Source organism: Acanthochromis polyacanthus, chromosome 16, assembly GCF_021347895.1.
Source record: "Acanthochromis polyacanthus isolate Apoly-LR-REF ecotype Palm Island chromosome 16, KAUST_Apoly_ChrSc, whole genome shotgun sequence".
In the NCBI taxonomy this organism is placed as follows: domain Eukaryota; kingdom Metazoa; phylum Chordata; class Actinopteri; family Pomacentridae; genus Acanthochromis; species Acanthochromis polyacanthus.
Genome location: NC_067128.1, coordinates 35,856,775 through 35,882,652, shown reverse-complemented (window position 1 = coordinate 35,882,652; position 25,878 = coordinate 35,856,775). Strand labels below are relative to the sequence as shown.

General features: G+C 38.2%; 1 protein-coding gene and 2 long non-coding RNA genes across 3 annotated transcripts in view; 1 reads left to right on the top strand and 2 right to left on the bottom strand.

Annotated features, from left to right (window-relative positions):
* vegfab (vascular endothelial growth factor Ab) overlaps positions 1–11,913 on the bottom strand; it is a 61,060-nt gene extending 49,147 nt beyond the window's left edge. Inside the window, exon 1 of the mRNA XM_051936663.1 lies at positions 11,632–11,913. Within this exon, the coding sequence (XP_051792623.1) occupies positions 11,632–11,643 (12 nt within the window). The 5' untranslated portion in view covers positions 11,644–11,913. The remainder of the gene's footprint in view (positions 1–11,631) is intronic.
* The window catches only part of LOC127530285 (uncharacterized), a 239,525-nt gene that overhangs the window by 76,331 nt on the left and 137,316 nt on the right, over positions 1–25,878 (top strand). The gene's annotated exons all lie outside the window — the stretch shown is intronic.
* On the bottom strand, positions 13,023–24,828 carry LOC127530290 (uncharacterized). The gene is made up of 3 exons (XR_007936783.1): positions 24,034–24,828; positions 21,204–21,344; positions 13,023–13,330 (listed from the first exon to the last, which is right to left on the bottom strand). It is a non-coding gene; the product is annotated as an uncharacterized LOC127530290 (long non-coding RNA).

Sequence of the window (25,878 nt, the reverse complement as noted above, 5' to 3'; positions counted from 1 at the left end):
AATTTTTGTGTCACTCCAGTCATTTTGGGAACCTTTTGTGATTTTTTTGAGTCTGTCATTGTCACATACTTCAGTGTCACTTTTGCATCTTTTTTTCACATCTTTTTGTGTCATTTTTGTAACTTTTAGTGTCATTGTAGTGTCTTTTGTGTCAGTTTTACATCTTTTTGTGTAATTTTTGCAACTTTTTGTGTCATTTCAGTGTATTTTTGCCCATTTTGTGCATTTTCTGTGCCATTTTTGTGTCTTTTTGTCATTATTGCATCTTTTATCGTCATTTTATTGTCTTTTTGTGTCATTTTTACATCTTTTTGTGTGATTTTACATCTTTTATGCCATTTTTGCAAATTTCTACATTACCCAAAAGCTAGTTGGGGTTTGGAGGGTTAATACTCATCATTTTTCCAGCTTTGTCTGACTTCCAAGCTTTGCTTCGGTCCACAACTGGAATAACATGTAGTTTGAACCTGATATTATGGGGTTGTGTCTGTGTGTGGGTTTTTAAACTGATTTTATTTCCCTGGTAGTTTCCTCTCAGCTTGTGATAATCTTTTAAGCTGCGACGCTTTCCTGCTTCACAAACCGCACGCTGCCAGTGAACTCACTACACAACTATTTACTCCCTGACATCAAAAGGGCCTTACCCATAAAATGCAACACGCTGCACAATTGCATCATAAAAGCTCTTGATTCATAAACTGGCTCTGTAAACTTGTTATGATGCCCCACCTAGAGCTGCCTTTCAAACACTTTGTCCACCGATTGTGGCATTATGTTGCTGAAACATGTTTACTCTGCGCTGAATAGGTGAGGCGGAATTCCAGCTAATCAAAAGCGTGGAAATTAACCCGCGAGGGAAAGGTGAGAACGCTCCTCCTCGCCCCGGCACAAAGCCTTTCACTGCATTCCTCAACACAAGAGATTAAAACACACAAATCCAGCGTCACGACACGTAAACAGCTGCCAGGACGGTCCGGAGAGCGAAAACTTCCATCGAGTGGCACACTTTTCACCCACAGACTGTCTGCGCTGTCACAGAACGACAGAAAAACAAGACACAAAATGAGACACAAAATGACAAAAATGAGGAAAGAAAATAGACACAAAATGAGACAAAATGACACAAATAAAACACAGACAAAAAAATCACAAAAATAACAAAAAATGAGACAAAATGAGACAAAAATGAGAAAAAAATAGACACAAAATGAGACACAATGACAAGACAAAAAATGAGACAAAATGAGATACAAAATGAGACAAAAAAATCGAAAAAAATAGACACAAAATGAGACAAAATGAGAAAAAAAGACACAAAATGAGACAAAATGACAAAAATCAGAAAAAAAGACACAAAATGAGACAAAATAACAGAAAATGGGAAAAATAGACACAAAATTAGACAAAATGACAAAATGGGAAAAAATAGACACAAAATGAGAAAATGACAAAAATGAGAAAAAAATAGACACAAAATGAGAAAATGACAAAAATGAGAAAAAAATAGACACAAAACGAGACACAATGACAAAAATGAGAAAAAATAGACACAAAATGAGACAAAATGACAAAAAAGACAAAAAATGAGACAAAAAATCGAAAAAAATAGACACAAAATGAGACAGAATGACAAAAATGAGAAAAAAAGACACAAAATGAGACAAAATGACAGAAATCAGAAAAAAAGACACAAAATGAGACAAAATAACAGAAAATGGGAAAAAATAGACACAAAATTAGACAAAATGACAAAATGGGAAAAAAATAGACACAAAATGAGAAAATGACAAAAATGAGAAAAAATAGACACAAAATGAGAAAATGACAAAAATGAGAAAAAAATAGACACAACATGAGAAAATGACAAAAATGAGAAAAAATAGACACAAAATGAGACAAAATGACAAAAATGAGAAAAAATAGACACAAAATGAGACAAAATGACAAAAGTGAGAAAAAAGACAAAATGAGAAAAAATGAGAAAAAATAAAAAAACAACAAAATTCAAACTAAACACAGAAAAGACAGTTTAGTCTCACTGTAGTGGAAAAAAACTGCAAGTTTTTGGCCTACATTTGTGTCTTTTTTTGCAACTGTTTTTGGTCATGCTTACATCTAGATAAAGATAAAGAGACCCCGTTGTTCAGAAGTACAACAAAATTTGTCTGGAAGAACATGACAATTAGCTGCAGTGCAAATAAGAATAAAAATACATAAAAATAAATAACAAAATAAATAAGAATCAAAGTATGATCTACAAAGTAAAGTGGTCGTGTTCATAAACTGGTCAAGTGTTGCAGGAATAGAGTTCTTCCTATTTTACGATTTTTCTGTCTTTACATCATTTTTTTTACAACTTTTTGTGTCATTTTTCACATCTTTATGTGCTATTGTTGTCTCTTTATGTCATTGTTGCACCTTTTAAAATCATTTTTAAATCTTTTAGTGTCATTTTTGTCTCATCAGTTCTGCATCTTTGTGTCATTTTTGCAACTTTGCCATTTTTAAATCTTTTTGTGCTATTTTTAAATCTTTTTGTGTTATTTTGTAACTTTTTGTGTAATTTTTAAAACTATCCGTGCAACTGTGTGTCTTTAAGTGATTGTTGTAACTTTAACTGTCATTTTGACGTCTTTTTGTATCTTTTTCGCTATATGTCATTGTTGCAACCTTTACTGTCTTTCTAGATCTTTTTGCATCATTCTTGAAATTTTTTGTATCATTTTCACATCTTGTAACTTTCTGTCATTTTTGCATCTTTTTGTATAATTTTTATAACTTTTTTGTCATTTTAGTGTCTTCAGATGTCATTGTAGTGTCATTTTGTGTCACTGTTGCATATTTTCCTGTCATGTTTGTCTCTTTGATCAGTTTTGCATCATTTAGTGTCATCTTAGTGCGATTGTTGTTTCAGTTTCACATCTTTTGTAACTGGAATGTGTTGTTTTGTCATTTTTGCAACTCTTTGTGTCATTTTTACATTTTTTGGTACTTTATTTTCATTGTTGAATCCCTTACTGTCATTTTATTAGGATTTTTCAAAATTAGGGCCTTGATCAGAGTTAGAAACTGTAAAACAGAAAGAATTGTCAAATTTTCAACCTTTTACAGTCTCTAAACTCATCTATGGCACTGAAATCATTTGCAGCATTACTTTAATACTTTCTGCAGGATCAGTTTGTCTTCAGTGTCGTGTATAATATTTGAATTCCATGTGCTGCAACATCCCGTTATCTTGTGGAACATTTCAGTTTTATTGGCAATAGCTCACTTATTTTTATTCCCTGTAATGTATCGTACTTCTATCTTTAGGCTGTTTTAATGAGGTTCTCATGTTATGTCATTCTGCTTTCCTTCAGGATAAATAACGTTTATCTGATCTTAGTTTATCTTATCTCATGTTATCTTTTATCATGTGTGACCTGTAGGCTCAGCAAGAAAACTAAATAAATCTTAGCTTAAAGTTGTGATATTTCATCAAAATCTACACGTTTTATTTACAGAATTCACCCAAAATAAAGGATTTGCTCCAGATTCTGTTAAAACCTAAAAATTCTGCACTTGTTGGTGAAATCAGAAAGTCACGATTGATTTAGCAGCGACCCACAGTCAAATGATGAAAATTCAGAGTCTGAGAGGAAAATCAAGCGAGTGGATGAATAAATAAAAGCAGCATGGCTCAGAAACAGAACAGAGGAGGAAGTAGCTGGAGATCCATTCAGCACGGACAAACATCTTTCTACTGATGGAGATAGAAAAACATCGACAGGATGAGGAGGAAAAAATTACCACAAAGAGACACAACAACACAAATGAGACTCAAAATGACATACTGTCAAAAAGACATAAAATGACAAAAACAAGACATAAAATGACAAAAAAGACATAAAATGACAAAAACAAGACACAAAATGACAAAAACAAGACACAAATGACAAAAAAGAGACATAAAATGACAAAAACAAGACACAAAATGACAAAAACAAGACACAAATGACAAAAAAGAGACATAAAATGACAAAAACAAGACACAAAATGACAAAAAAGAGACATAAAATGACAAAAACAAGATACAAAATGATTAAAAAAGGCACAAAATGACCGAAAAAGACTGAAAAATTACAAAAACAGAGACAACCAGAGCGACTGGATGAATAAATAAAGTCAGCATGGCTCAGAAACAGTGACCAGAGGACATCCATTCAGCATGCTCAAACATCTTTCTCTGTCATTTTTACATAGCTTTATGTCATTTTTGTGTATTTTTTGCATCTCTTCCTGCTGTTTTTGTGCAATCAGAGACTTTTAGTGTGTTTTTATTCCACTTCAGATTACAGTTAAAATGAACCAGAGTGATTTAAAAGAAAGGACCTCGAGTTGAATGGTTTGAAACAGGTAAAAGTTTCAGTGATCAGGAAGTTAAATCTCCAGACAGTTTCCTGGTTTCATGTGGAGTTTACAGTCAGCAGGAAAAAGAGATTAAGAGAGTTTGAAGAGGAAAAGATTTATACAGCTGGTATAAATGTGAGTTAGTGGGAATCTAAACAGCCACATCTTCACCTTGTTCCGACACGTTCTCATCAGTTTTTATTCCCTCAGTAATCAGCATCAACATGTAAACTGGAAAATATCCAAACATCTGTTACATAATACAAGAGCTCAGTCTCTCTGGGTTCTGTTTGTCATTTTAGTGTCATTTTAGTGTCTTTTCGTGTCATTTTAGTGTCTTTTTGTGTCATTTTAGTGTCATTTTAGTGTCTTTTTGTGTCATTTTAGTGTGTTTTGTGTCATTTTAGTGTCATTTTGTGTCATTTTAGTGTCTTTTCGTGTCATTTTAGTGTCTTTTTGTGTCATTTTAGTGTGTTTTGTGTCATTTTAGTGTCATTTTGTGTCATTTTAGTGTCTTTTTGTGTCATTTTAGTGTCTTTTCAGTGTCATTTGTGTCTTTTTAGTGTCATTTTAGTGTCTTTCAGGCTATTTTTTAATCTCTGTGACATTTTAGTGTCTCTTTTGCACCTTTTTGCATTTTTTTGTTCTTTTAGTGTCAGTATTGCATAATTTGTGAACTTTTTCATGCTTTTTTTAATCTCTGGGTCATTTTTGCATCTTGTAGTGACATTTTTATGTAATTTTGTTTCATTTTTGTGTCTTTTTATGTCATTTGTGTCACTGTTTACATCATTTGTGTTATTTTTGCATAATTTGTCCATCTTTTCAAGCTATTTTAATCTCTTTGCTACATTTTTTGCATCTTATTTCATCTGTGTATCATTTTAGTGTATTTTTGTGTCATTTTTTGAAACATTTTGCATCATTCGTGCACCTTTTTGTGTCATTTTTGTGTCATTTTTGCATCATTCCAACCGAGTCTTACTGACATGAGACATTTCTGGGTTCTTTCTCCTTCTCGGTTGTGAGATCAGAGGAGTTTGATGAGGAAATGACTTATTAGAGACATGGGATCTGGTATAAATCTGAACTAGTGTGAATCCAAACAGCCAAACTCTGGCAGATCTTCCTCGTTGCTCCATGCTCCACTCGGCTTCTTCTTCCTCAGTAATCAGGATCAGCATGTAAACGTCTGTTCTTACATAACACCTGACCTCAGTTCTAGAGGAGGAATCGCTCATCTCATCGGTTTTCTCATCAGACTGGTTTCACTCTGCAGGAATAAAAACCAAACGAACGCTGCAGCATCAGCAGCTTCCCTCCTGGTTTCTGTTGAAGCTTTCTGACTTTTGATTCCTGGAAACGCTCTCGGTCCACCTTGTAATAATTAAGCTCAGAGAATCGTTTACCCCCAGACACCTCGGTGACACCGCGGCCCTGTAAATCCAATTAAAAGCTGATTTTATTGGCGTAAATCTGCTAATTTCCCCAGAGGTGAGTGAGTAATAAAGATGATTTACTGAGCAAAAGCTGGAAACAACGTCAGCCACGGGGCTTCATTTACAAACTAAAGACAGACCAAAGCCAAGAAAAGACTATTTAGTCTCACTTTATTTGAGAAAAACTGCAAATTCTGGAGTAAACAGACGAAGTCACACTCATTTACTTATTTATACTTGAGCCGGTTGTAGAATTAGAGGCGATAATTGAAACAATAAAAGCATCAAGAAGAAACAGTTTAGTTACACTTTAGTGATAAAAAAAAAGTGCAAATTTTGGTAGAAATCGATGAATTGGGACTCATTTTCTTATTTATAGTAAAGATAGTTTGGTTAGACAGTTTAGTTACAAAAATGACACAAAAAGTTGCAAAAGTGACACAAACAGACAAAATATGGCACAAAAACACGCACAAATGACACAAAAATGACACTGAGCGTCAAAAATAGCACGAAAAGACGCACAAATTATACAAAAATGACAAGAATGACACAAAAAGATGCAAAAATGACACTAAATGACATCAATAAGATGCAAAGTTATGAAAAAAATGACACAGAAAGACAATAAAATGGCACAAAAATGATATAAGATGTAAAAATGTTCCAAAGAGACAACAATAGCATGAAAAGATACACAAATGACACAAAATGACACTAAATTGACACAAAGACAGTAAAACGACACAAAAAGTTGCAACATTGACGCAAAAATGACCCAAAGAGATTTAAAAAAAAAAAGCACTAAAAGATGCACAAAGTTGCAAAAATGACACAAAGAAACATTAAGCAGTAAAATGACTGATGATCCAGTTTTAAATCTACAAACTCAGAGACAGTTTGGTCTCCTTTCTGTTGTTGTGCGTCTCGTTTTTCTTCTTTTGCTGTGGGTTTTTTTTTTTCCATTTTGTGCCTCATGTGTGTTATTTAATGTCTCTTTGTAGTGGTTTCATCTCCATATACTGCAGATATTTAACCATTTCCAGCCTCTACAGAGTCAGAAATGCAGTTTAGCATCAGTTCAGAGGGTTCAGGAAGTCAGGAGGTCATTTTTTATGTCCAGTCATCAGCCTCCACACATCCAAAGATCATCTGCTCTTCATCTGCTCTTCATAGAGCCCTCATGTAGGCTATAAAATGGTTTCCTTCTTACCTGTCCATCCATCCATCCATCCATCCATCCAGCCATCCATCCATCCATCCATCCATCTTTAAAGTATCTCCAGCTGCTCCATGAACATCTGAGCTTTAAACTCCTAAATCAGCTCCAGCTGCAGCAGACTCATCCCCAAACCTCCCCTCATCATTTCTAAACACTTCAAACTCCGATCAAACCTCCAAAATTCACATTTAATCAGCTCCGGTCTTCTTCTTCTTCTTTTCCTTTCAGCTTTTCTCTTCAGGGGTCGTCACAGTGAATCAATTGCCTCCATCTAACCCTGTCTTCTGCATCCTCTTCTCTCACACCAACTACCTTCATGTCCTCTTTAACCACATCCATAAACCTCCTCTTTGGTCTTCCTCTAGGCCTCCTGCCTGGCAGTGGGAAACTCAGCATCCTTCTACCAATATATTCACTCTCTCTCCTCTGGACATGTCTGAACCATCTCAGTCTGGCCTCTCTGACTTTATCTCCAAAGCCTCTAACATGTGCTGTCCCTCTGATGTACTCATTCCTGATCCTATCCATCCTGGTCACTCCCAGAGAGAACCTCAGCATCTTCAGTTCTGCTACCTCCAGCTCTGCCTCCTGTCTTTTCCTCAGGGACACTATCTCCAGACCAAACAACATGGCTGGTCTCACCACAGTTTTGTAAACCTTTCCTTTCATTTTAGCTGAAACTCTTCTATCACACATCACACCTGACACTTTTCTCCAGCCGTTCCAGCCTGCCTGTACACGCTTCTTCACCTCTTTTCCACACTCTCCATTGCTCTGGTCTGTTGACCCTAAGTACTTAAAATCCTCCACCTTCTTGATCTCTTCTCCCTGTAACCTCACTCTTCCACTTGGGTCCCTCTCATTCACACACAGATACTCCGTCTTGCTGTGGCTAACCTTCATTCCTCTCCTTTCCAGGGCAAACCTCCACGCCTCTAGCTTCTCCTCCACCTGTTCCCTGCTCTCACTACAGATCACAATGTCATCTGCAAACATCATAGTCCATGGAGACTCCTGTCTAACCTCGTCTGTCATCCTGTCCATCACCATAGCAAACAAGAAGGGGCTCAGAGCTGATCCCTGATGTACTCCCACCTCCACCTTGAACTCCTCTGTTACTCCTACAGCACACCTCACCACTGTCTTACAGTCCTCATACATGTCCTGCACCACTCTAACATACTTCTCTGCCACTCCAGACTTCCTCATACAAAACCACAGTTCCTCTCTGGGCACCCTGTCAGAAGCTTTCTCCAGATCTACAAAGACACAATGCAGCTCCTTCTGACCTTCTCTGTACTTCTCTATCAACATCCTCAAAGCAAATATTGCATCTGTTGTACTCTTTCTTGGCATGAAACCATACTGCTGCTCACAGATGTTCACCTCTGCCCTTAGTCTAGCTTCAACTACTCTTCCCCATAGCTTCATCGTGTGGCTCATCAGCTTTATTCCTCTGTAGTTGCCACAACTCTGCACATCTCCCTTGTTCTTAAAGATGGGCACCAGCACACTTCTCCTCCATTCCTCGGGCATCTTCTCACTATCTAAGATCCTGTTGAACAACCCAGTCAGAAACTCTACTGCTACCTCTCTGAGACACTTCCACACCTCCACAGGTATATCATCAGGACCAAGTGCCTTTCCAGTCTTCATCCTCTTCAATGCCCTCCTCACTTCATCCTTACTAATCTTTGCTACTTCCTGGTCCACAACAGTCACCTCTTCTACTCTTTGTTTTCTCTCATTTTCCTCATTCATCAACTCTTCAAAGTACTCTTTCCATCTTCCCATCACACTATTGGCACCTGTCAACACACTTCCATCCTTATCCTTTATCACCCTAACCTGCTGCACGTCCTTCCCATCTCTGTCTCTCTGCCTTTCCAACCTATACAGGTCAGTCTCTCCCTCCTTACTGTCCAACCAAGCATACAAGTCATCATAAGCCCCTTGTTTGGCCTTTGCCACCTCTACTTTCACCTTACGCTGCATCTCCCTGTACTCCTGTCTACTCTCTTCAGTCCTCTCAGTGTCCCACTTCTTCTTAGCTAACCTCTTTCTCTGGATCCACTCCTGCACCTCCTCATTCCACCACCAAGTCTCCTTATCTCCTTTCCTTCCAGATGACACACCAAGTACTCTCCGACCTGTCTCCCTGATCACATTTGCTGTAGTTGTCCAGTCATCTGGAAGCACCTCCTGACCATCCAAAGCCTGCCTCAACTCTTTCCTGAAAGTCATACAACACTCTTCCTTTTTCAGCTTCCACCATTTGGTCCTCTGCTCTGCCTTTGCCCTCTTCATCTTCTTCACCACCAGGGTCATCCTACACACCACCATCCCATGCTGTCTGGCTACACTCTCACCTACCACTACTTTGCAGTCACTGATCTCCTTCAGATTACATCATCTACAGAAGATGTAGTCTACCTGCGTGCTCCTACTTCCACTCTTATAGGTCACCCTATGTTCCTGCTTCTTCTGGAAGAAAGTATTCACTACAGCCATTTCCATCCTTTTTGCAAAGTCAACCACCATCTGTCCTTCTGCGTTCCTCTCCTGGATACCAAACCTGCCCATGACCTCCTCATCATCTCTGTTTCCTGCACCAACATGTCCATTGAAGTCTGCACCAATGACAACTCTCTCACTTCTAGGGATGCTCTGCATCACTTCATCAAGGTCCAACCAGAATTTCTGCTTCTCCTGCAGCTCACATCCTACCTGTGGAGCATAGCCACTAACAACATTGAACATCACACCTTCGATTTCTAGCTTCAGGCTCATCACTCGATCTGACACTCTTTTTACCTCCAGGACATTCCTAACAAACTCCTCCTTCAAGATAACTCCTACTCCATTTCTCTTCCTATCTACACCATGATAGAACAACTTGAACTCTGCTCCTAAACTTCTAGCTTTACTACCTTTCCACCTGGTCTCCTGGACACACAGTATGTCCACCTTCCCCCTCTGCATCATGTCAACCAGCTCTCTACCTTTTCCTGTCATAGTTCAAACATTCAAAGTCCCTACTCTCAGTCCTAGACTCTTGGTGTTCCTCTTCTCCATCTTCCTACCAACACACCTTCCTCCCCTCCTTCTTCGACCAACAGTCGTCCATTTTCCACCCTGTAGGTCGACAGCACCGATGGTGGTCGTTGTTAACCCGGGCCTCGACCGATCCGGTATGGAAGTCGTACATTTGATTCACGTGTTTGATTTGGCCAAAGTTTTACGTCGGATGCCCTTCCTGACACAACCCTCTGTATTTATCCGGGCTTGGGACCGGGACAATAAGACACTGGCTCCTGTCACCTGCTGAAATACTTCCAGGTTCAAGCCCACTGACTCCGTCCACTGCAGTGACGTCACAGCCGAAGCATCGTGACCCCTGCAGGTGTGGCGGTTTTATAATGAAACTAATCTGGTTTAAATTCTGTTTAGTTCATCTGAACCAGGCTGTGGAGGAAAAGATTTGATCAGTTATTCTAAATGAAATATTAGAATGATGGCATTTAATGCAGCTGTCCAAATTTAGAGATAAAACTAGAAACAACACGAAGGAGAGAGAACTCAGAAATGTCTTCTGTCACAACGACATAGTTAGAATGACATAAAAAGACTCAAAAACATGCAAAAATGACACATAAAAATCAGAAATATCATGAAAGGATGTACAAATGATGCAAAATAAAGCAAAAGAACACAAAAAGACAAAGACAAAGACACAAAAACAACCCAAAGAGACAAAAATAGCATGAAGAGATGCACAAAGGATACAAAAATGACACAAAAATATGCCACAATTACATTTAAAGACACAAAAAGGACCCCAAAGAGACAAAAATACAATGAAAAGATTCACAAATGACAAAAAAGACAGAAAAAATTACACAAAAAGAACTCAGTGAGACAAAAAATAGCATGACAAGACACAAAAATTATGAAAAAAATGACAAAAAAGATAGTAAAATGGCACAGAAAGACAGTAAAATGACACAGAAAGACATTAAAATGACACAAAAATGACATAAGATGCAAAAATGTTCCAAAGAGATAACAATAGCATGAAAAGATACACAAAATGACACTAAATTGACACAAAAAGACAGTAAAACGACACAAAAAGTTGCAACAATGACACAAAAATGACCCAAAGAGATTTTTTAAAAAAAAGCACTAAAAGATGCACAAAGTTGCAAAAATGACACAAAGAAACATTAAGCAGTAAAATGACTGATGATCCAGTTTTAAATCTACAAACTCAGAGACAGTTTGGTCTCCTTTCTGCTGTTGTGCGTCTCGTTTTTCTTCTTTTGCTGTGGGGTTTTTTTTTCATTTTGTGCCTCATGTGTGTTATTTAATGTCTCTTTGTAGTGGTTTCATCTCCATATACTGCAGATATTTAACCATTTCCAGCCTCTACAGAGTCAGAAATGCAGTTTAGCATCAGTTCAGAGGGTTCAGGAAGTCAGGAGGTCATTTTTTATGTCCAGTCATCAGCCTCCACACATCCAAAGATCATCTGCTCTTCATAGATCCCTCATGTAGGTTATAAAACTGTTTCCTTCTTACCTGTCCATCCATCTTTAAAGTATCTCCAGCTGCTCCATGAAAATCTGAGCTTTAAACTCCTAAATCAGCTCCAGCTGCAGCAGACTCATCCCCAAACCTCCCCTCATCGTTTCTAAACACTTCAAACTCCGATCAAGCCTCAAAAATCCACATTTAATCAGCTCCTTCTTCTTCTCCTTCTTCTTCTTCTTGTTTTACGGCGGTTGGCATCCAGCTTCTTGGTGCATTACCCTTAATCAGCTCCTGTCACCTGCTGAAATACTTCCGGGTTCAAGCCCACTGACTCCGCCCACTACAGTGACGTCACAGCCGAAGCACCGTGATCCCTGCAGCGCCCCCTGCAGGTGTGGTGGTTTTATAATGAACTAATCTGGTTTAAATTCGGGGCTGCACAGTGGCCTTGCAGCAAGAAGATGCTCGGTTCAAATCCCGGCCTGGGATCTTTCTGCATGGAGTTTGCATGTTCTCCCTGTGCATGCGTGGGTTTTCTCCGGGCACTCCGGCTTCCTCCCACAGTCCAAAAACATGCTGAGGTTAATTGGTTACTCTAAATTGTCCGTAGGTGTGAATGTGAGTGTGATTGTGTGTCTGTATATGTAGCCCTGTGACAGACTGGTGACCTGTCCAGGGTGTCCCCTGCCTTCACCTTAAGTCAGCTGGGATAGACTCCTGCACCCCCCATGACCCTAGTGAGGATAAAGCGGTGTACAGAGGATGGATGGATGGTTTCAATTCTGTTTAGTTCATCTGAACCAGGCTGTGGAGGAAAAGATTTGATCAGTTATTCTAAATGAAATATTAGAATGATGGCATTTAATGTAGCTGTCCAAATTTAGAGATAAAACTAGAAACAACACAAAGGAGGAGAGAGAACTCAGAAATGTCTTCTGTCACGACAGTTAGAATGACACAAAAAGACTCAAAAACATGCAAAAATTACACACAAAAAGAGAAATATAATGAATGGATGCACAAATGACTCAAAATATTGCAAAAGGACACAAAAATACACAAAAATGACACAAAAAGACTCAAAAAAAACCCAAAGAGACAAAAATAGCATGAAGAGATGCACAAAGGATCCAAAAATGACACAAAAACATGCCACAGTTACATTTAAGGACACAAAATGGACCCCAAAGAGACAAAAATAGAATGAAAAGATGTACAAATGACAAAAAAGACAGAAAAATTACACAAAAAGACACAAAAAGGACTCAGTGAGACAGAAAATAGCATGAAAAGACACAAAAAAGACACAAAAAGTTGCAAAAATGACACAAAAGTGACACAGAAAGATGCAAAAATGACACAAGAATGACACATAAAGGAACAAAATCAGAACAAAAAGATGTAAAAATGCTAAAACTAGCTTCAGATATTTTGGCCTTGCTCTGTTTATTGAACACAGAAAATTCTAAAGAGAACCTCTCCAATCCAAACGTCAGGACAGCAGAGTATTAAAGAGCTGCTTGTGGAGGCTGCAGGTCAAACTGTAGATCAACCTGATGCTGCAGAGAACTCCTGACCTACTTGGAGATAAAGGAAGAACATATTTTGGCCTCATCAGGTCAGAGGTCAGATCAGCAGCAGAAAGAAGCTCCAGTGGAGGCGACACCTGCTGAGAGGAAACCAAAGAAAGCTCCTCTGATGCCCCGGGGCAGTGCTGGCTGCGTGAAATATTGTCTTGTTTTTGGCTCTGCAAGGAAAAAGAAATGGGTCAAAGTGAAGATTAGACTTTCTGTAGTTCTTTCTCGTGCTCAGCTAACAACTGGAAACACTCTGGATGGACAGTTTTTCCCTTTTCTCCATTTTTAAGGGTCAGTAATCATTCATTAGTGACATTTTGTGCTGACTTTGTGTCATTTTAAGCAGTTTTCAAATCAGAAACAGTAACAAAGTTGATGTTAGAGCATCAAAAGTTGGTGAAATGTCGACAAAAGACAGCATTTTAATAAATATATGATCCATCTACACAGACACTTACAGGAAGTTCATGGAGTCACAAAACCACACTGGTTTGATAGTTTTAAGGCATTTTTGACCATTTTTGGGGTAGGTTTAGATCGGCTTTCTTTCATTTTGCACAAATTTCACTAACTTCAGACAGGTTTCAAGTCATATTGGACATATTAAGACTTTCTGGGGCCCTAATACCGAACAGCTGATAGTTTTGTTCATCCTTGCCATTGAATGTCATTTAATGGCAATTTTGAGTAATTTTTGGACACTGTTGGGATATTTTTGACAAATTTGGTGTTATTTTTGATAATATTTTCATTTATGGCCAAATGTTGAGTCATTTTGGACAGTGGTCAAGTCAACAATAGCAAAAAATGGAACTTTGAGACTTTAAAAGTTGGTGAAATATCGACCAAAGTCTGTAGTTTCAGTAGGAACTAAGGATCCAACCATATACATACACTTACAGGAACTTTCTGGGGACAAAATACCACCCTTTATGGTATTTTTTCCACTGTCAAGAGCAGGTAAAAATTCATTCTTGCTATTTTTGATGATTTTGGACAGTTTTGAGTTGTTTTAGAAAGTTTTCAAGCTAAAGATAGCAAAAAACTGCAACTTTGACGCCTCAAAAGTTTTTGAAATGTCGACCAAAGACTGTATTTTGTAGAAATATGGATCCATCCATTTATAAATACATTTACAGGAGCTTTATGGAGACACAGTACCATCTTTGTTTGATAGTTTTGTCCTTTTTTCCATTTTCAAGAACCAATAATTATTCATTCTTGCTCTGTTTGTGGTGATTTTGTACAGTTTTGAGGCATTTTTGACAAACAAATTTCCACTTAGTTTGGCCAAGTTAAGTAATTTTGCACAAATCTGAGTAACTCTGGACAAGTTTCAAGTCATATTGGACAGTTTTTTTCCTATTTTGGACGAATGTTGAGTCATTTTGGACACTTTTGATACATTTCAAACAGTTGTCAAACCAACAGTAGCAAAAAATGAAAGCTTTAGGCCTCAAAAGTTGGTGAAATGTGACCATAGTAGTAAATATGGATCCATTCAAATGAGAGGAACTTTCTGGAGACACAATGCCACCTTCATTTGAACAGTTTGCACTTTTTTCCATTTTCAAGGACCGATAATTCTCATTATTGTCATTAGTCTGTGACAATTCAAGTCATTTTGCACACATCTGAGTAGCTGTAGACAGGTTTTAAACCGTATTTACAGATCTGTTTCCTGTTTCGGACAACAGTTGAGTTAATTTGTACAGCTTTTAAGTCAACGTGGGGATTCTCCTCACTCGTTTTGGGATCCGTGCACGACCAGAGAACCAGGATCATTTTAAATAAAACACTAATCCAACATGACACTATCGAACATGCATGTCCTTTGGGGTTTCTGCTCACAACTCAGCCAAGTTCAAACACAATATTCTACAGAATCGATGGGGCTTTCTTCATGGTTGTGGTTTTGTCTCTAGTGCCAGAAACTTTGCATAGAGAAAGTCTTCTGGGAGAACATGCTGGGAAGAGCAGAGTAAACAAATATGCAAATATTCTGTTTTGTGCAGAAGATGGAGCCAAATAAAACCAATGTGCATGACCGGCTACCTTTTTCTGACTGGCAAGTTTCCAGAAATTATGAAACTCGTTCGACCTCAAACACATCAGACTAGAACACACAATAACAAAAATAACAAACACTGGAACCTTGTTTTGCCACACATCAGATTCCACTGGTGTTAGAGCCTCAAAAGTTGGTGAAATGTCGACCAAAAACTGCATTTTAGTTGGAAAAATGGATGCATCCAAATAAATACATCTAGACGAACTTTCTGCCACCGTCGTTCCATGTTCAAGGACCGCTAATTTTTCATTATTGTTATTTTTTGACAGTTTCAAGTTGTTTTGCATACAGTTGATAGATTTTGGACAGCTTTGAGGCATTTTTGACAGTCTTCAGGTAAATTCTACTGTTGTTAGAGCCTCAGCAGTTGGTGAATTGTCGACCAAAGACTGTATTTTAATAGAATTATGGATTCATCCATATATACAGGGTGGGGAAGCAAAAATGTCCTGTCAGGTAAAAACAACTATAAATGGGTATAACTTTTTTATTCTTTGGAATTTTGAACTGATTTCTTGAAGAACACAAATTTAAAGCTTTCAGAACATGTTTCTTCAATCTGTCCTCCATCAGCCATGATGAAGGCCTCGATACAGCCTCTGAAAGAAGCACAGGTCCTCCTGATATTATCCTTGGGGTAGACCTCCCATTCCCTGGAGAATGCAGCCTTTAAGTAAATCCATATTGGCATGAGGGCTGGCATTAGTCCTCAACTCAATGGCGCCCCATCAGAAAAAATCCAGGGGCTTTAGATCAGGTGAGCTCGGGGGCCAAATGCCTTTGGGCCAGAAGTTCTCCATATTCTACTCACAGAACTTTTGGACCTTGATTGATGTGTGAGCAGGAGCCCCATCTTGCTGCCACACATAGTTGTTGTCAGGGTAGGTGGCCTTCAGCCAGGGCAAAACGGTGTATCTCAGAACTTTGTAGTACACATCAGCCCCAATTTTCTGATCTGGCTTGAAGAAGTAGGGGGGCATCTAATTGCCATCTGAGCCCAAGACTCCCAGGACCATCTGGAGATCTCTTGGTGCCCAAACTGGATTGTCTGGCACGTTGGATGCGGCCAATGGTCCTCTCACTGATGCCAACAATCTTTGCAATGTCCTTCTGAGGGATTTGGGCATCCAGGAGATCACAAACCCTGTTGCGCTTTGGTTGTTGCTTGCTCACTTCACAATGCACCAAGGTCTGACAAATACTACAAAGATTGGTTGCATAAATCTGATAGGCTTTGGGGCATTTTTGACAGTTTTCAAGCTAATTCTACTGATGTTAGAGTCTTTAAAAGTTGGTGAACTGTTGAGTCATCTGGGAGTTTTCAAGTCATACTGAGCCAACTTTGTCTTGGTTTGGTAAAAAGTTGAGTCATTTTGAACAATTTTGAGTCATTTTAGACAATTTTCAAGACAAATGAGCACAAAACCGAAACCTTACGAAGTTAGAGTCATTAAAAGTTGGTGAAATGTCGACCGAAGACATTTGGTTTGGATATTAGTTGGAAATATGGATCCATCCATATTACCTGAACTTTATGGGGCCACAATACCATTATCATTATTCTATTTTCCACTTTTTTTTTCCCATTTTCAAGGACCATTGATGATTCATTATTGCCATTTTATGACAGTTTCAAGTCATTTTGCACACATCTGATAGATTTTTTTAACAGCTATAAGACATTTTTGAACAAATTCTACTGAGGTTAGAGTCTTCAAAAGTTGGTGAACTGTAGAGTCATTTGGGACAAGTTTCAAGTCACCAAACTGAACAAGCAGCAGATGTTAATCTAGAGAAAACAGCAGAGGAAAAGGGGATTTATGCAGCAGTCTGCAGCATGTGATTGAAAGCAGAGGAGCTGAGCAGATCCTCTTTCAGGTGGCTAAATGTCTTTGTTAGCGCTGCTTGTTTGGCTGCGACTCAATCCGCAGACGGGCAGTGAAACCCAACACTGGCCCGGGGAGGAAAACCTTTTCCCAAAACTGGATTTTTCTTTACGAGGTGCAGTGTCACACTAGGTGGGCCGACTCGCTGGAGAGTCTGACAACCCAACACTGAGCACGGCGGAGAAACGAGCCCTCGCCACTTAAATTTACTCAGAGAAATTAAGCTGTCGTGTTTTTCCAGAGCAGGACGCCGGTTTTTTAATACGCCGGGCGTAAATCAGGGCAGGAGAGGGCGGATCACACGGCGCTGACCTCTGCTCAGGAGGGAGGTTATTTATGGGAGCAGGGTGAGGGGTTATAGAGAGGCTGATTTCTGGTGTTGACAAGAAACTTTGACATTTGCGTAAAACTGGAGTTTGCTAATGACTCTGGGATGACGTGTTTGAGAATAATGCAGCTTCCCCAGAGGATTTACAGCTGCCATGATGATGTGTAGAGCAGAGTGGTGACACGGAGATGGTGCAACAGGAGTTACACATCAATGTGACACTGTTTTTAATAAAAAATAAGATTTAAAGCCTCATTTTCCACCCTGAAAACAAAAGGAAATGTTGGATCAACCTTAAAGAATTGCTTCATTTGGGATCATGCAACTGAGTTAAGATGATCCAAGTTGTTGCTGCATCGTCTCAGGTTTGGTTTGCAGTTTGATTATTCAAAATAAAGTTATCTAAGTTCTGCAGAATGTTTGGCCTTAAGAATTTCTTGGAATTGTTTGCATTTTTGGTTCAATATCTCCAGGAATAAAACTCCCTCAGCCATGAAATTTGGTAAAGACAGAAAAGTTTCCATGAGTCTCAAATGACTGAATGGATCCAGTGGAGGACACATTTTTAATTATTTGCCTTTGAAAATAGAAAAAATGTGCAAAATTTTCAAGATAGGGTGTTATTGTAGCTCCATAAAGCTCCTCAGTCTGTGTATATATGGATGGATCCCTATTTCCTACTGAAAACACAGTCTTGGGTCGACATTTCACCAACTTTGAGGCCCAAAGATTCCATTTTTTGCTGATGTTGACTTGACAACTGTCTGAAATTGGTCAAAAATGTCCAAAATGACTCATCATTTTTCCAAAACGAGAAAGAAAACTGTCTAGAATGTCTGGAAACCTGTCCAAAATTACTCACATTTGTGCAAAATGACTTCAGACTGATCCTAAATGACTTCAGACTGATCCAAAATGACTGGAAATTTGTTCAAACTTAACCAAAGCTTATCTAAACTAGCCCAAAATTTGCCAAAAATGCCTCAAAAATGTCCAAAATCGCCACAAAAATGGCAATAATAAATAATTAGTGGCCCTTAAAGATGGAAATAAGTGCAAAATCATCAAACAAGGGTGGTATTGTGGCTTCATAAAGTTCTTGTAAGTGTCTATATATGAATGGATCCATATTTCTACTAAAATACAAACTTTTGTTGACCTTTCACCAACTTTTGAGGCCTCACAGTTTCATGTTTTTGCTATTTTTAACTTGAGAGCTATTCAAAAGGACTTAAAATTTGTCCAAAAAAAAGAAAAATATGACTTTAAACCTGGCCAAAGTTGCTCATACTTGTGTAAAAAAACTTGATATGTTTCCAAAATTACTGAAAAACTGTCACGAAACAGGAATAATTTATAATTACTGGTCCTTAAAAATGTAAAAAATGCAAAATGTTCGACTCAGGGTAATACAATGTTCCCAGAAATTTCCTCTAAGCATATATAAATGGATGAATCCATCTTTCCTACTAAAAAACAGTCTTCGGTCACCACCTCTGAGGCTCTAACATCGGTAGAATATGATGTCTGGTTCCAGTTTTCAGATATTTTGACTTGAAACCTGTCTGAAATGACTCCATATTGTCCAAACTAATTTAAAATGAATCGAGGTTTGTCCAAAGTGAGTCCAAACTGCTCGCTCTCTGGGCCCTCATACATACATTTCAGTGTTTGTTCCTGGTTCTAGGTTTCTAATTGGAGTTGGTCCACTTGTTTCAGAGCACATTAGCCCGTTAGCTTCCACTCTGGACGACCAGTCAGGTTTATAGAGAGCAGCGTTATATCGTTAACTGAGCGACGGTGTCCGTGTCCTCGTTAAAGCTCGGCCTGGAAGAAGCAGAGATAAGACGGCCAGCGGGTCGCTCAGATTTACGGCCTCGGGGAGCGAGAGGCCTGACGGGGAACACGAGTTCACATATTGTTTCATGTCTGGCTGCCAGATGAACAAACCGAGGACGAACGGTGAGTTTAAAGGGCATAAAGACAGAAAATGGACGTTTGACAGCCGCGATGTTGGTTATATAGATGGAGAACGAGAGCGGTGAGGAAGGGAGGATGTAAAATGGGAAAATAAAAGAGGTGCACTGTAAAAACAAAGAGCTGCAGTTCATGTAAAGCAGTATTTTAAATGAATCTCATTTCTGCTTTGGTGACGCCGGTTTGCTTTAACTTGAAACTGGCGTCTAATTTTGTAAAAGTTACAAAGAAAATCCAAATTTTGCTGCAAGTTTTCTTGAGTGAAGAAAAGGAAAAGAAAAGAAGTGGAGTGAGAAAGTTGGAAAAATGGGAAGCTTCAATCCTTCTTACTTTAAAATTAAGTTCCATGAGTCCAGATGTTTACGTCTAAAGTCCCATTTGTGTCAATTAATGTTGGACAATGTTGATTTCATTCATTCATTTCATTAATTTTGGACAAGTTTCAAGTCATATTGAATAAACTTTTTCTTGCTTTGGACAAATATTGGGTTATTTTAAGTTAGTTTGGACAATCTGGAGTCATCTCAGACGGTTTTCAAGTCAAAATATCTGAAAACTGGAACCTTGTCTTGTCAGACATGAAATTAAACGGATATTAGAGCCTCAAAGGGTTGGTGAAATGTCGACAAAAGACTGTATTTTAGTAGAAATCTGGATCCATCCATATATATACATTTAAAGGAATCTTTTGGGGCCCTAATAGCATCCTCAGTTGACAGTTTTTGTTCATCGCCATTTATTGGCCATTTTAAGTAATTTTGGGCAGCTTTGAGGCATTTTTGACAAATTTTGAGTTATTTTAAACAATCTTTCAATTATTTTTGGACATTTTTGTGCCATTTCGTACAGTTCTCAAGTGAAAATAGCCAAAAAAAAAGAAAACAGAACCTTGTCTTGACATTCTCACCATATATTAAAAATGTGTGCTCTGCTGGATCCATTCAGTCCTTTAGATCTACTGGACACTGTTCTGTCTGTGTCTCTACCAAACTTCACGGCTGTGGTAGTTTCATTTCTGGAAATATTGAACCCTTAAAACGGCTTCATGAAGGACAAACAAACATGAAGAGCTGCAGCCTCTACTACAGTGTGAGAACAGATGAAATCAGTCATTTCAGGCCTCCAGCTCATGTAAACACCTTTCTGCCAACACAGCTGATTAAATGGAGACACTTCTTCCAGACGTGCAGTAAGAAGCTCTGCCCACGTATGATTTGACCTGTGGTTTTAGAAAAGGATGTGATTATGACTGACATCACTTTCTTAAGAAACTGGAAGCTGGTTTGTCCAATATTCAGAAGAATTAACTGAAATTTAAGATGATTCACATCTGGAGTAAATGCCACTTGGTACGTGCAGCGATGCATCACAGCATTATATGACTCTTTTTAACCCCTTTCAGTGAAAAGAGCTAGAATGTCAGTATTAATGGAAACAAGAAAATAAAAAGGTATTCTTGAAGAACTACTCTGACACTCCAGAACTCCGTCCTACTTGGATTAAATCATCTATATTTATACTTTTGTTTTTGTGGTACTTCTCAAACCTGCTCAATCATTAACTAAAGTTCAACAAAAACAACTTTCTTTTCATTATTATGATAAGTGTTTCATATTAAAATGTATTGTGTATCTCTTGTTTTGTGTTGTTGTGACCTGCAGCTACACGTGGTTCAAAAATATCACTGGTTGATTTATGCATTACTATTGCTTTTTTGTAAATGTAAGCTCAAATAGGGAAGTTTTTATAATGATTTTAATTTTTTTCATATTGCAACTCACCCATAACCACAGACTTTTTGATCGACAGCATCAAAATGTGAAGAAGGCGGTGGATTCATGATGACGTGAAGCACGGTGGAGGCAGCATCATGATGTGAAGCACGGTGGTGGCAGCATCATGATGTGAAAGATGCTTCTGTCCTGCAGGCAATGGAGGGCGTACAAATCAGTTAAGTGTGTCAGAAAATTAAAAAAAAAATAAATCTCCAAATACATTTCATATATCAAGTTCAAATTTCACAAATATCTTTATACGTATTTTGTGTTATGAAATCTTCAACCAAATTAGAGATGGTTGACCAGAAACTGTTCTCAAAATTGTTCATTGTTTTGTTGTTTTTGTTCAGTACAGCACTTTGTGTTACGTTTTAATTGACTGAAAAGTTCTACTCAAATAAACCAAGTGACTCATTTTTACCAGAACCATGGCTTTAGTTTCCTACAGGTTCAATCCAGTCAGATACTAAACTTGGTCATTCTCCATTACTCCAGTGAGTTCGCTGGAATTTCAATATAGCTTTCATTTTGGTGAAATAAATAATAAGTTGTCTTAGATTGTCACGGTGGTTGAACTTAGTGGTGGATGACTAGTTTCTACAAAAATGGGAAAAATAACACTCTCTGGAAGTTCCAAAGTTGCGAAATCCTTTTAGTAGTGAAGAAAGTGTTCATATCCTTCTTTTAAATTAAAGTACTGCAGTACCCTGCAAAAAAAACTACACTGAAACTGTTACCTGAGTAAAAGCGACATCAGCAAAATAGATGTAAAGTATTTAAAGTAAAAATACGAGGTGTAGAAAAATGTCTCGTTGGACCGTTGTACTGTTAAATTATACTGTTTGTGAGGTATTTATTGTTAGTGTTGCATTAATATTAAAGCTGCAGTTGGTGGAGCTCATTTTGAATGATTATTAATTATTTGTATTCCTTCTCCAATAATCAATGAATTGTGGGATTTATAAAAATGTGTAAAAAAGTAACAAAAAATGTAACAAATGAGACACAGCATGACAAAAACAACAGAAAACAACAAAAATGAGAGATAAAATAACACAAGCAAGTCCCAAAATGACAAAAAAATGAGATATAAAACAATAAAAAAAGTACCCAAAATACAAAAAAAATGAGAGCCAAGATGACAAACAACAAAAACAAGTTACCATATGACACAAACAAGACCCAAAATGGCTAAAACAAGACATAAAATAACACAAGGCACAAAATGTCACAAACGAGATGTAAAACATGACACAACATGATAAAAACAAGACAAAATAACATCCACTAGTCACCATCCATCCATCCATCCTCTATACACCGTTTTATCCTCACTAGGGTCATGGGGGGTGCTGGAGTCTATCCCAGCTGACTCAGTGAAGGCAGGGGACACCCTGGACAGGTCACCAGTCTGTCACAGGGCTACATATACAGACACACAATCACACTCACATTCACACCTACGGACAATTTAGAGTAACCAATTAACCTCAGCATGTTTTTGGACTGTGGGAGGAAGCCGGAGTACCCGGAGAAAACCCACGCATGCACAGGGAGAACATGCAAACTCCATGCAGAAAGATCCCAGGCCAGGATTTGAACCGGGGATCTTCTTGCTGCAAGGCGAAAAGTGCTAACCACTTACTCTACTGTGCAGCCCAACTAGTCACCAGCAAACAGCAAATACGAGTCACAAAATGACACAAACAAGACACAAAACGACAAAAACGAGAAATAAAACAACATAAATAATTACCAAAATGAATAAAAATAAGACACAACATGACAAAAAAAACTAAAGCAAGACACCATACGATACTAACAAGACCCAAAACAACAATAACAAGACATGAAATAACACAAATGCAAAACATCACAACACAACAAAACAACACAAAACAACAAAAATGAGTCATTAAACAACACAAACAAGATCAAAAATGACAGAAATGAGATATAAAATGGCATAAACAAAACTCAAAATGCCACAAATGAGCCACAGCACAACAAAAACAACATAAACTAGACCCAAAACAACAAAAATGAGAAAAAAAAATAACACAAAGGACATGCAAGATGTCACAAATGAGATACAAAATGACAAGAACAACACAAAACAACAGAAATTGGACCCAAAATTATAAAAATGAGACGTACTATAACAAAAATGAGATGCAAAATGTCACAAATGTCGCAAAACGACAAAAACGACACAGAAAATAACACAAATTAGATGCAAGACGTCACAAATGAGACACAGCATGACAAAAACAAACCCTAAACGACAAAAACAAGACCTCAAATAAAACAAATGAGACACAAAATGTCATGAATGAGATGCAACACGGCTAAAACGAGACAAAACAACAAAAAAGAGACCAAAAATGACACAAACAACACCCAAAACATACAAAAACGAGGCATAAAATACCACGAGACAAATAATGACAGAAACCATTATTAAAACAGCAAAAATGACAGTTTCACTAAACAAACTTTCGTAAACGCATTTAAATTCCACCTCTTGTTTTGGTTCCATGCTGTTAGTTCCGGTTTGCTAACTTGCTAGAGTTTTTAAGTGTTTGAAGACATAAAAATCCTTCAATAATAAATAAGCACCTGCAACTTCCTGCACATCTGGTCGTGAAGTTCTGCAGGGCAGTGAAAATCGTATTTACTAGCTCATTAAATCCATTCATACATGCGGCTGATGGGAAACTGTTGAATAAAGAAGCTACAGGAGACTTTTGCCCTAAATAACCTTGAATGTAAACAGTGAAAACAGCAGATTCAAATTTGATGAAACACATTCTGGCCTGTTGCATTTAAACACCTTTTTCTGAGCTTTTAAACTTCACCCGTTGGTTTCCAGAGTGGAGCTGAGGTTCAGCGTAGCATGGAGGCTGCTGGAGCTCCTTTGAAGATGACCCACATTCTCCACATGGCTGAGGACACAGCAGGAGCAGACACTACTTTCTGACCCGATACCGCTTTGACCTGAAGATGACCTCCAAGGAGCGAAGCAGGGATCCACCTCAGCCAGCGCCATCAACCGAAACACCACCACCAACATTCACCAACATGTCAGGAAGTTTACGCCACTCATAATCCACCAACATTCACCAATCATCATCCACCAACAGTCACCAATCACAATCCACCAACATTCACCAATCATCATCCACCAACAGTCACCAATCATAATCCACCAATATCCATCAATTATTATTCACCAACACATCAAGGAAGTTTACACCAATGAAAATCCACAAACATCCACCGATCATCATCGATAAAACGTCCACCAATCACAATCCATAAACATCCATCAATTATCATCCACCAACACATCAGGAAATTTACACCAATCACAATCCACCAATCAGCATCCACCCACATTATTTTGATGGGTTGGTTTGATGTAATAACTCAATGTTAAGCATCATTAAGAATTTTTAAAAATTTAAACATCAAATCTGAACCAGTCCAAACTCAAAATTGAAATCAATTTTAGAAACAGTCTGAAATCAGTCCTACAAAAGTCAAAGACCAGTACAAAATCTGGAACAAAACCAAACCTAAACTACTCCTAAAAAAATAGTCCAAGATGATCAGAAACCGGTCCTCATCCAGTACCAGATCCAGAGTGAAATACGTCAACATCTTTGGAGTCAAAGGTCTTCTGGAACTAGAAGACTTTTGGGTCTTCTAGAACATTCTATGATGGGTCTTCTTTGACTCAGAAGACCTTTGATAAATCTATGAAAGAACCAAATATGAGTTTTTTTCTGACGTATTTCAATAATTCCATCTTAGAACCTCTAGAGTAACAGGAAAACTAAAGTCTACTATGAAATTCTGACTCTTTACAGGTGGATGTAAACTTCTTTTTTTCATGAGTCAAACAACAGCCTCATCTGACCTCGATTCGAGCTCATATCTTCGTCTCTGGGTTTCTTCGACTGCGTTGAGAATGCTTTTAGAACGATGAGATGCCCCCTTTTCAGGAAAAAGAAAACATATTTCTTGCAGGTAAACAAACTTTGTCCTCAGATATTCCTGAAAACCAGCTGTTCAAGTCAGACCTCGACTGAAACGTCGTCGGGTTGATGGATGCTTGTTTTTCTGCTGAGGATATGAACTCCAGATCACACACCGGGTTCTGTAAGACGGTGGTAAACATGGAACCGCAGAAGTTCTCCTCCTGACCTCTCTAAGTGTGACCACACAAGTGTGTGTGAAATGCCAGAGTGAGTTCTGAAGCCTCGACTTCCTGAACAATCCCAAACCCTCAGGAGGGAGTTTTAACTTTCACCTGAAGAACCCGACGGTGAAACAAACACTGTTCTATCGAAAAGACACCAGAGAACCAAAGACTCTGGATGCAAGTGTTTATGTAGCAATCCAGATCAATGTCAAGTTGGAAGAGAACATTCCCACAACATTAGATAACTTTACCTACAAGTTCTAATCATTCTTTAAAGAAAATGTTCCAAGAAGAACCAAATTCAATTCAAGAATCTTAAACTTCTAAAACGTCAACATTCAGAGGATGTTGTCAGGAACCCAGATGATGTTCTACGATAACTAAGGCGGAACGTTCTCAAACCAACATTCAAAACATGTTTTACAGATGTTGGTAGTTATCAGTCGTTAATGTGCTGCGATATATTAGCAA